At 40.1% G+C, this 12,230-nt stretch overlaps 1 protein-coding gene across 10 annotated transcripts in view; it reads left to right on the top strand.

The window, feature by feature from the left end:
* Positions 1–12,230, top strand: part of SYTL2 (synaptotagmin like 2) — a 114,488-nt gene that overhangs the window by 83,125 nt on the left and 19,133 nt on the right. For 4 of the 10 annotated variants that reach the window (XM_078058640.1, XM_078058641.1, XM_078058639.1 and 1 more), the window contains 3 exons: positions 328–4,206; positions 7,053–7,154; positions 9,241–9,294. In XM_078058640.1, the coding sequence (XP_077914766.1) occupies positions 328–4,206; positions 7,053–7,154; positions 9,241–9,294 (4,035 nt within the window). Of the gene's footprint in view, positions 1–327; positions 4,207–7,052; positions 7,167–7,594; positions 7,619–8,729; positions 9,025–9,240; positions 9,295–10,548; positions 10,597–12,230 lie in introns of those variants that run through there. The other 6 variants (XM_078058646.1, XM_078058645.1, XM_078058644.1 and 3 more) reach the window with 5 other exon arrangements.

Genomic DNA, 12,230 nt, shown 5'->3' with positions numbered 1-12,230 from the left:
TGCATGCTCTACTGACCAAGCCAACCAGGCACCCCCATATGAATTTTCAGAATAAATCAGAGACGTCAAAAGAATTTCTCAACTGGGTCTATACCCCATACCTCAGGCGTCTACATTTACCTTCCTTTACTGTCAGAGCAACTCTGGTAGAATATCTTAATTAGGATATAATTAATTAATTAATATCCTGAAAAATGCTGATAGAAACAGCTAGTGGTGTGGAAAATATAAATACAAAGTGCCTCTTTAAAAGATAATGTGAGTGATTGAATAATAATTCTTTAAGCATTCTCTTTCCTTATTTAGAAAAGCATTTCTGTGTTGCAGATGGACTGTCTTGTGTTGAGCCTGAGCCATCTCAGGTGCCAGATCACAGTTCTAGAGACCGTCAGCAAGGTAAGCCCCCTCTTCTCAAGGCCCTAAAAGCTAGGACGTCCTCACACTCTGGTCCATTTGCCACTGAGATAAGGAAGACAACTGACGATTCCATATCTAAAGTCCTAGACTGGTTTAATCGAAGTTCTCATTCAGAAGACAATAAGTCATCTCTCCAACATCCCCAAGGAATAGAACTGAAAGAAGAAACAGAATCACCGATTGCTACTGCCTTGGTGAGAGATGACACCATTCTAAAAGAAAATGGCTCAAAGGCTCTGTTACCCACCAAAGTTAAATTGATGCGTACGGAATCTGATTCAACGTTCCAGGGAAAGGTAAATACACTGCCTTCTAGGACTTGCCAAAATAATAATGTGAATATCAAACCCAAATCCATTAATTTGTCCCAACAAGGCAAGGAAGGTCCAGCCATATTTCAACCATGTGAAATCTATGGCCCAAATCAAGGGAGTAAAACTATGGACTCTAGCCAAGTTTCAAAAAACAGAGGAGAAGGAAATCGAGTACTTACCCCAATCAGTAACAATTCCTACAGTGCTCTCAAAGGACCTGATGCAGAAGACCAAGTTCCATGCAACATTAAGGATGTTGGCAGCTTAGATGAAGAAGAGCCTAAGCTTCATGTTTATGAAAAAAATAGAGGAAACTCAGAAGTGAATTTTGACTCTTTAATACTTGTCAAAAAAACAAGTTTGAAAGAGAACATGAAGGCAGAGAGAAAGAGCAAAGGAGGAGATCCACACATCCTGAAAGCTTCTTTAGAGCCAGAGAATATTGAGTCACTACATGGGGCTACCAAAAACAAATCTTGGGAGAAGCCTGAGGTCCAGTTACAAGAAGCTGGTGAGGTTCCCAAGAACCAAGTGCAAAGAGAGAAATACAAAAGAGTAAGTGAAAGAATATCTTTCTGGGAAGGTGAGAAAGCTGCTGCTAAGTTAACTCATAAAGAACCCACATTGTCATGCAGTCAAGGGCAACCTTCGACTAAAGCATATCAGCCTGTGAAGTCCATGGACAGTTTATCTACAGGCCAGTGTGAATATAATCAAGTCACTAGCAAACAAGTGGTCCTAGATGAGAATGGCCACACAGCCCATCTCTCCAGTTTTTATTCCTCAAATAAACCTAAAGAGACCAGGCCCCAGATATCCGGTCCATCCAAAAATTATCCTTCAGTTGACCAATCAGGTGAAGTGTCTCCCTTTCAGAATAAGATAAATGAGCCTATAAAAAGATTGCCAGTGGCAGAGAGTTGGCATTATGAAAGGGATATTACTTTACTGGCTGGGCAACATCCTTCAAATATTGGGAGTGGAACGCATACTCCTTTGGAGAAAGACAAATCTCTAATCAGTGAATCAAATCCCAACTTTAAAGTTAAGTCCCTAAAAGAAAGAATGGATGAATCCAATACAGAACAGGTCTATAATCACTCTCAATTTGAGAATTTGAGAAAGTTTTGGGACTTAGGAGCCAATCCAAACAGTCAAGAAAATGTTGAGAAGAATACTAACATGATAAGCCAAAAATATTTGATGCCTTTTAATAGCCAGAAACACAAAGAATTCAGTGACATTAAATCATCAGGAAAGAATACCCATGAAATAGGGATGCTTCCAGGTAAAAAAAAAATTCTGGTAAGAGAGAAAATAGAGAAATTAAATTCAAAGTGCACACGCCAGGTGTTATCAGATGGAACCACATTTCCATTGGGACCATCCAGAAAGTCTACTCGTCATTTGCCAGGAAATGAGTCATCAAAGGAAAATGTGGAAAAGAATACGAAATGGTTTGTTACGCCAGTGTTCGAGGAAGAAAAGGATTACTCAGACCAAGAGATTCAAGAATCCATAGTTAAAACAAGTGTTTTGTCTAAAGACTACAAAGACACTTTTAATGACAGCTTACAGAAGCTACTTTCAGAAGCTTCATCACTAGCCATGCCTCCTTCGGGTGGAAAAGTTCATGGAAAACAAATGTCTGAACCAGATATTTCTGGAAATAAGAGATGGCCTCAAGATACAGATTTTGCTGAGACTGAAGAAGATGACACAGGACATAAGGAGACCATTAATGAGCATGTAGACAAAACAGTAGCTCCTCCAAAGGTTAAGCCGAACACTTTGACTGCTAGTTTAGACAAACTCCTAAAGGAAGCACCTGTAACTTCACCCTGTCCCTTGCCAATTGTGTTGGAACCTGTTACCACTAGGATCAACTCTGAACCTGAAGAGGATAGAGTTTATGAAAAAGGGATAGAATGGAGTCGCAGCACATCAGCCTATCAGAAAGAGATAATAGCTCCTTTTCCAAAGGGGAACGAAACTTTGGTAAATACAGCTCTCCCCCAGAAAACTGAAAGTGGTGAGTGCCAACTAAGCATGGAGGACTTACGTCAGGTGGCCGCAGAAGGTTCTCACCCATCGGGTCAACCTTCCCATCTTTACAGAAAAGATTCTTTTGGGGATGTGGCCAACTCTCCCCAAGAGATGCCTTCTTCCAGGGATGCTCATCTTGCTCCCCAGGATAAGGCATTACCTTTGCGAAGGGAAATTTCAGAGACTGTAGAAAAAGTCATTCTTCCTCCTAAAACTGCCTCGAATGATATAAATGCTGTATTACAAAAGCTACTGAGAGAAGCTTGTTATCCAGTTGGGAGGGAAGTAGTTCCTGGAGAAGTACAAGCAGAATTTCCTGAAGGAGTACAGGCAGCAGGTAGCCCCCAAAATTCTACACCATGGGCTACAATGGACATTACAGTGCCAGACAGAAATGATTTCTATTCCTTCAAAGTAGTCCCTGATAAAACTCATAACGTTGGATCTTATTTAGCTGCCCGAGTACCTCCATCAGAACAAACCTGTCGCTCATGTGGTTCCACTGTTAGTCAGCGTGGCAAAGAGTTACCTCAGGAAATGGCAGAAATTGTGAGGGAAACAGTTACTCAACCTAAATCAGAGTTCCTAGAATTCAGTGCTGGCTTAGAAAAACTACTGAAGGAAGTAATTGAAACCCCCTCCTCAAAATATGAAAGTGATCCAGGGACTCTTTCTCCATCAAAGTTAACAGGTAGGGCTGAGGTGTCCAGGCAAGCTGCTTCTGACTTCCAATCTGAGGAAATCAAAGAAACAGTAAAAAAGTCTGAGGCTCCATTAATCACTGAGAGTACTTTTGATATTAGTTTTGAGAAACTTTTTAGAGAAGCATCTGAAGCTCCTTCTTACCAGCTCCAGGTGTCAGTGAAGGAAGAAAAGCCTGAGAAGGAGCCTTCCCAGTCAGAGCAGGCCAGTTTCTTGAGGACAGTACCCCATTTTGACTGGACAGCCTCAGAGGCCTCTGAAATGAAGCTTATGAGTAATGTTTTCAAATCGCAAGTCAACCAGTGTGATGAAGTGTTGGGAGGTGACAAAGCTGTGACTGATTTATCAGTAGATCTTTGTGGTTCTGAAAGTGGGCTTGAGATCCCTGGAGCCCTGCAGTTCTATGTGGAACATAAAATAGGGATCACTGAAACTATAAACCCTGCAGAAGACAGGGATAGTGAGAGTGAGGTTGCAGGGGTTCAAGAAGGGGCTTCTCAGGAGCCTGGCTTGGAAGAGGCTCCTAAAGCAATTAGTATGTCCAGAAATGGGCAACCCATTCCTCTCCTGACAAACACAGAAAACGCTAGAGAAACAAGTAACGTCGAACTGATGCTGGCATCACCATGGAAGAGAATAGAGAAAAAAGAAGAAAAGGATTTCTCTGACTCTGATTTTTCAGGTGGCGACGAGAGTTCCAATGCAGAAAGCTGGAGAAAAACCTCCAGTGAGCATTCTGAATTTTTTAACCCGTTGGTTTAATGAGTTGATTTAGGGAATGCTGATGTAAAGGATGATAGGGCTTTTAAAATTAGGATTAATATGACACATGGAAATGGTGGTAAATTCTTATCATCAGTTCTACCCACGAGGCAGTGTTTCAGAATCTGACTTTATTCTCATTAACAATAGAATTTTTAGGTTTTAAAAGTATTTTTTAAAGAACTTTTTGGGTTTAGAAAGTACTTCTGAAACATTCAAGCTAGTTTTCCTCCTGGAAATAATTTCTTTCTTAAATTGGCAATCCACACAGAAGTCTCTAGTAAGATTTGTGGCCAGAAAATGCCACACACAAATAGGCACAAATTTCCCTTTTAGGATGAATATCGTACCACAGTAGTGGCTAAATACCAGGAACAGAGGGCAAGGCTGGAACTTTCTTTCCCTCAGATACCTTGTGCTGTGGTGTTTTGTTGGCACTCTTTTCCTCTTGTTTTCAATTATCTGCAGAATCTCCCCCTTCTCTAGAGTATGACTTTGGTCAGATGACTTCACCTGATTCCACCTGAGGGCCTTGCCTGGCCTGTTGCATTTCTTTGGCTCCTGCCTTGGCTAAGTGAATGAAGATCTTAATTGATTACCACATTCATCTAAGTGGGCTTGGGGGCACTGGTTTCGGCCAGGCTGGAAACTACAGGCCTTGTCTCAGTTTGCTATGGTGATCAACATGGGCATTTTAGCAGAGAAACCCAGAAGCAAATAGGAATGCACAATTACCCGATTATAGCGATGAAATGATAAAGGATGCTCTCTGGTTGGAACATTTTAAATTGCACGACAGCTGGTGTCGGTCACCCTCCTAGCAGTTTAGAAAATTTGTCATTTTCTAGCTCCCCTCAGTATTGATGAGAATGAATAAGCTTTCCTGGGTGGATGACTCGTGAGGTTTGGTCTCCTTTGCAAGTAACGGTAGGGCCTCTTCTTGAAAACGGAGCAAACGAACCACCTTTAAATCCTATTAATCAAGTTGAAGCCCCTGCTACAAAGGTTGCTGGTAAGAAAAGGAAAGTGGAATACCAGTCTCTGAAACCAGACACATGCAGGAGTATATGTCAGCATGTTCAACTTGCTGAAGGAGACTTTTACTAAACTACCCCGTGAGTGAGGAGGGTAGACTGACCCATAGGAGAGCTTGTAAATTTGTAGTCACTCTGGAGACTGTTGCCCCTAAGGTACATAGCTTTGTTTATGGTGTATCAGCATAACTGATTGAACAGCAAAAAACCTATCTAAAAATGAAATCATCAGTGTTAAATAACCACCCAAACAGAGCCCAGAGAAGATATTTAAAAGTTAGAAGACAACACGAGGTATAAAATGGTACAGTTGTAGTTTTATATACCCTAACCTAAATTTTTATTTTTAAACAAGCGGGTGTGGGTGGGCTGGAGAGGGGAGGAACCTACCTACAATGGCACCACAATTTTGGTGAGCAACCTAACATGTTTGACTTGTGGCTGAGCTCCTAATCAACCAATACCTCAGTATAGTCCTTAAAAATTGAAAAAAAAAAAAAAGTCTCCATGGTCAAATACTTTCGGAAATGCTGGGAATTTATGCACATTTTTAGCATATTAAAGTCTCCAAGAAGATCTGTAGTAAGAAACCTTTAAATTTGAACAGAGTATCCCAAATGTAATTCATCTTAGAATCCATTTGCTCTAGAAGGCCTATTAACATTGGGGAGAACTGGGATGCATTTCAGGAAAGTATTGTGTAGAGAAGTGGTTCCCAAATTCATTGACTCATTAATGGAATCATTCATTGATTTAGCAAACTTTTTTTTTTTTAAGTAGGCTCCATGCCCAATGTGGGGCTTGAACTCATGACCCTGAGATCAAGAGTCATGTTCTGTACCAGCTGAGCCAGCCAGGTGCCCCTAGCAAACATTTTTGAAGTGCCTATTGCCAGTCACTGTTCTAGGCACTAATAAAACAACAGTGATGAATGACCATATTCAGACCAGAGCTAATCCGTCCATGATGGAGTTTTCGCTGTCAAAATAAAAAAGTTAAGAACCGTCTAGAGATATTTTTTTGTACTGTTAGATGTATTTAATTTAAAAGACTGTTCTTATTTTGAGGTTATGCCCTTTTTCTTTTTTCTTTTTTTTTCTTTTGGTCCTAACACGACCTTTTTTTTCTAACATGCCTTTTTAAAAAAATAAGTAAAGTTATTAGTACATGATAGAGCCCCTCCCCCACACACACTTTAAAATGACTTAATAAAATAAAAAGTTGACTACCTCATGTCATTTCCCAACATTTTGTTGGAAATTTTACTAGCTCATGAATCCCCAAAAGCCTACAGTCCGTTGATCTGGAGAATTCGCCCATCTGTGTACCTGATTATACACAGATGTTAAACATCTGAATCTTGCCTTCTATGGTTTTCAGCTAATTGTTTTTATGCTCCTAAAACCACTTTGTGGTTGTCTTCAAAAGCTAGAAGTGAAGTGGAAAGATTCAAAGTCTGGCACAGAACAAATCATGTGCCTAAAATAGAGGTGTAGACGACTAAAAGATCACTTTTCTATTTATGTGGTTATCTTGTTCCTTTATGATTTATGCTTGCAAATGTTTCTTGACCAGGAAAATGGTTTTTAAAGGACATACGAAGCGTGGAGAATTTTTACTTTTTTCTGAGAAGTGCTTCATGGAGTAAATAAAACTATAGAGGCTTCTGACATAATGCCACCTCTCAACCTACGATACCAATGTCCATTGGTTAAGAGTTAGGATTTTTGGATCTTTTTTGTATTGTGCAGTGTTCATCAATTGTGTCTCGTAACAGGTTCAGAAGAAGAACCCAGTCCTGTCTTGAAAACTTTGGAAAGGAGTGCTGCTAGGAAAATGCCTTCCAAAAGTCTAGAAGACATTTCATCAGATTCACCAAGTGAGAATAAAGGTTGCCGCACTGTTCATGCCCCCCCCCCCCGCCCCGCCCGTCTAAGCTTAAAAATGCTCATGTGCTTTTCTGGGGCCTCACTGCATGCTGTTGTGCACTGAAGCCCCTAAAGCGGGGGTTAACAGATGACAATAACCTTTCCAAAGTGACCAGAAGAAGCTCATCTTAAATTGACTGGAACTTTTAAAATTGTGCATGAGTTTTGGTTACTAAAACACTAGGTTTCCTTGAATTGAAGAATCCCAGTTCGAGTGCTTATTCAAGTCCAGTGATTTTTAAAAGATTGGGGTAACTGGAGGTTCTAGTAAGAATAGCTAACATTTATTGAGCACTGGGTGCCAAGATGTGGCTAAGCATTTCACATGCAGCATTTCATCTAATTGGCGTACAGAACCCTGCAAGAGAGGATGGTTATTCCCATTTTACAGATGCGGCAAATGAAGCTCAGAGAGGTAAAGTACCTCGTTTAGTGTCATGCAGTAGAGCTGTGTATCCGAATCAACAGACTACTCTCAAGAGCATTTATGAAGTGACCGTGTTATATATGACAATGTTGGATGTCTGATGAATTTTGCATGATATGGAGATGAGTTGGTTCCTAGCTTCAAGGACTGTCCTTTCTCTTTTATCCCTTCTTTTCACACATTTCTTTTGGATACTGGAACTATTAGCCCAAAAACTACCTGGCCTGTAACACTTTAGGCACACTGTTCCCCCCAGCTGCTGCTTTAATTGGTGAAGGACTTCTTGAGTACTAACATAAAGCATAATATATATATATATATATATATATATATATATATATATATATAGGAGAAAGCGAGAGCTCACAAGTCTATATATAGTCTATATAGACTTGTGAGCCAGACAAGTGGACTTAGAAATCCTGACTTCTAGGGGGTTTGCTCTTAATTGTTTTTAAGCTAAGAGGCACCCTTGGGAGTACAGAGGGTCATGAGAAAAGTTATTGAATGAAAGTTAACCACTGCCAAACTCATATGCTTGAAAGTTGAACATTGTCATGTTTAGAATATGCTTTAGGCATCTTCAATTGAGACTAAAAAGTCAGAATTTAAAAAGGAAAAGGGAAAAGCCACTCCATTAAATAATTCCTAAAAATCGGAGATTCTCAGGGCTCTGAGAACAGTATTCCCATTTTGGAATGCAGTTCAATCCCTACCAGAGATCTTGGAATCTCAGGGTTGGAAGTGACCTTGAAGGTCACTCATTTTAAATACCCTCCCCAATGCAGGAATTCCCTATAAAGCCTCCTCAACAGGTGGCCAACCCCCCCCCCCACATCCGCCTGAATGCTCCCACAGAAAGCGAGTCCCATCCTTTGTTGGACCGCACTAATTGTTCTTCCTGATGTTGGTAATGGGTCCTGAAGAAAAAAAAAAAAACAACTCAGCAACAATTGTCCAGTTTGGCAAACCTCTTGCCTGTGAAGCATAGGGCTATTTCCATGGTGCAGCTTTAAAATACTCAGGAATGTGCAGGGTTAAAAAAAAAAAATCACCATCAGCTGACGGTATTCCTGCACGCTCCCTTCCAAATACCGATACCCACTCTCACACTAGCCTGCCAAGATTCCACTTAGCAGCTGGTCCCCAGTTACATCTCTTCAGTTGACTTCCCAAGCAAGGCTCCCAGAGACATACACAAATGATGATGCATGCACAGAAATATTTGTTAATGACCATGGGTTTGAGAAGGTGTTAGTCATGGCTAGCATCTTACCCTTTCCAGAAGAATAGAGAGGCTGTTGCCGCCCTGTGTTTTCTCCTGCTGCTGGCCGATTGCTTGCTCTTAGCTAACCCTCTAACCCTGGGGAGTCCATGTGCAGCAGTGTGCTGATGTAAGCTGCATCAGGGCTGAAATGGGAGCTCCCGCTATGGCACTGCTTCAAGTAGCTAATCTAAAGAGAAAATATTATGGGGAAGACATCTTGGTTGCACCCCTCACTGCATCTTGACTAATTGCTTCCAACTCCGGGGGCTTCCAGGGACAGTCTCATTGTTCTCTCTCGCCAAGGGACAGCCGTGATAACCATTTGTTAATTTCTCCTGAACAGATCAAGCAAAAGTAGATAATCTGCCAGAAGAATTAGTACGTAGTGCTGAAGATGGTAAATATCTTTATGTATTTGCATGTCTGTCTGTGTGTTAGGTTCTGGGCGGTTTGGGAAGTCACTGGGATGCAGCTGTTGGATAAATAGAAGAACGTCATTTACCACTATGTGATGAATGGTGCCTAAGTTATTATAAAACGGTTCTGACTCGGTGCATTTAATACTAACTGTTTGTATCCTCAAGGCTTCTGCTGGTGATACCGTTGTGAGGATTGCATCAGAGACCCTTGGGAAGTGAGGGTTTCTATAAATAGGAAATTGTATTTCTATGGGTATGAGCTGATTTTTGCTATTCTGACTTGCAGAACTCCTTGTGAGGGCAGGAAGCATCGGGTGGGTTCCTGGGTTAAGTTATTCCTGTATTTGTCTCATGTCTCAGCATTTGGAGCTCTCTGGGCATAGCTGGTAAAGCTTTAACTTCAAAGGGACGAGTCCCAGAACCAGAGTCAGGATCCTGCCTTGGCTCATTTAAATAGCTAAATATAGACCGAGGTAAAATTAACTGGTTCTGAATATTAAGGAACCAGAAGATCTTGAAGTTTGTCAGTGGATTGAGTATTACATGATTCACATAAAATTATACAGGGTAATAGTGACTTGGTGGGGGAAGGGATGGAAATGAGTCCAATTTTTATAGTTCAGCATTTATGCAAATGTGTAATTTATATTTGTACACTGGGATTGTGTTTTCTAATTTGCCTTTATTATAATAATAAAAATGTATATTAACTGAGCTTTCCCCATAAAATATAGCATCAGAACTCCTCAAAGGTCATTCCCTACTTTTGTGTCATAGTTTTGTCTTTCTCATTCTATGCTTGCAACAATTTCGTGGAATTAGGCGGGGCAGGGATTTTCATTCTCATTTACAGATAAGAAAAGCTCAGAGAACTGAGGTGACTTATCCAAGGTCCTGTAGCTAGTTGGTCAGTGGGGGGAGGTGGCAACTAGAAGCTCAGCTTCATTACTCCTAGTTCAGTGCTCCTTCCATCCGCCAAGCCATGTGTGGCTCAGTGACTTAGCGGAAAGATGCCAAATATCTCCTATCCTGGATGTTGGATTTTTAGTTGAATAGGAGACCCCTAAAGTGGCTAATGAAGAGTCATTCTGGGGAATGGATAAAAGCAAACTGAAAACCTGTCAGATATATTCTGCAGTCTCTGTTGTGAAACTGACGTGAGCTTTACTTTCATGTCTCTTTAATCCTTCTTGTAAAACGGTATTTATTCTCAATATTGCTCTTCTGAGTAGATCAAAAAGCAGATCAGGAACCAGATACAAATGAATGCATACCAGGAAGTGAGTAGCAGGATCTTTCTCACAAATGACTAAATGTTGCCACTTTACATGGTGTTAAATATACTGAAATAACTAACACTATTAATCACACAGTATTTGTTATTGGTACTAAAACTCTTGCAGCTTACAAAACTATTTCATTCTGACAGGGGTTTTATTAAAAACATTTTACTGCTGCCAGTGTTGAAAGATTAATTTGTGGTTCCACTGGGGGAGAGTTACGTATTTTAAAATTTTTTATGTAGACAGATTTATGTACTATATATAAATATATATGTTATTGCTGAGTATTATTATACTTCTATAAGTCTCTCTGCTCTTTGAGTCTTTTCTTAGAATGAGGTTGGCACCTTCTGTTATCACTTGGCTTTATGTTGCAGTCTGGTCTTGAGTATTGGATCTCTTGTGGCCTTTACACAAGACTGTAGACATGAAATAATTTATAATTTATTTGGACCTAAGAAAGAATTGTACTTTTACATTTAGTATGCATTATGGTTGTATATGCCTCTCTACATACCTATGGAAGCAAATTTTATTATGTCCAGGGTTTAAGCTCTGAGGTTCAAACCTGGACTCAGTATATATTCAATATATAAAGCAAGTGAACATCTGAATCTTAAGAAATAAGTGTATACTTGTGGTGGCTAATGTCCATCTGCTAATTAATGTCCACCACCAATCAAAGATAATGATTGTTTACTCTTTTCTGTTCAATCTTAAAATTGCTCTACTTAACTCTGACTACTGTTTCGAGGACAAATAGCACATTAAAAAGGTGTCTGTGGGGCCTAGCAAAGCATGAGATATGCATGTGTGTCATCTTAGCTTCCCAGTTTCAGCCAGTTGTGTAATGCTAGGCACTGGATGTATGAAGATAATGATACACATGTCTGCCCTTAGGAGAGCACAAGATTTTTATTAACAGTTTCCCAATAGTCTGGATTTGCTAATAAGTCTTAATGAGAAGAGCAGCTAAATGAAGGAGCCATGTGATAGAGAAACAAAATGCTGACACTAGAGGGCCGTGACATCTTGTCTGAAATCTGAAACTTGGCTCATGAGGTCCACCTGCCAGAGATGAAGGTGCTGAGCTTTGGCACATGACCTGACCAATTCTTAAGAAGTACCTAAGCAAAAAGACAATCCAGGTGTTGGCCCCTGATGCATGTTCTCTGTCCAGCTGCTGCAGAGGAGCCAAGACTTCTGTCTCTCAAGGGTGTTGGGTAAAGAGGTTTCTCCAGCTGCTTTTGAACTTGCAGATACTTAAGTTTGGTCATCTTGTTTTAGCTTGTTACGTTTTTCATTTAGCCCGAGGAGTGAAAACAAAGCATAGACATGGACATATATGCCAATGTATCTGTGTCTTTATTCATGACCTAGCTTAGTTAGGTCAAGCCAAATAGGCTCATCATGTGCTGAATTCTGGATGAATTAATTTCTCTCTTTTTTTATGGTATTTTCCAAGATGACTCTTAATGTATGGGCTGAGATTATTTCTTTTCTCTAGCAAAGAATGTATTCTTATCACAAAACAAAATTGAAATACATGATCAAAACATAAATTACCAAATCCTAATAAATGTAAAACTGACTACATTTGAGTAGCAGATATAAATTTTGAAAATAATAGG

Source organism: Halichoerus grypus, chromosome 11 (assembly GCF_964656455.1).
Source record: "Halichoerus grypus chromosome 11, mHalGry1.hap1.1, whole genome shotgun sequence".
NCBI classification, from domain to species: domain Eukaryota; kingdom Metazoa; phylum Chordata; class Mammalia; order Carnivora; family Phocidae; genus Halichoerus; species Halichoerus grypus.
This window is presented reverse-complemented; position numbering and strand designations above follow the sequence as displayed.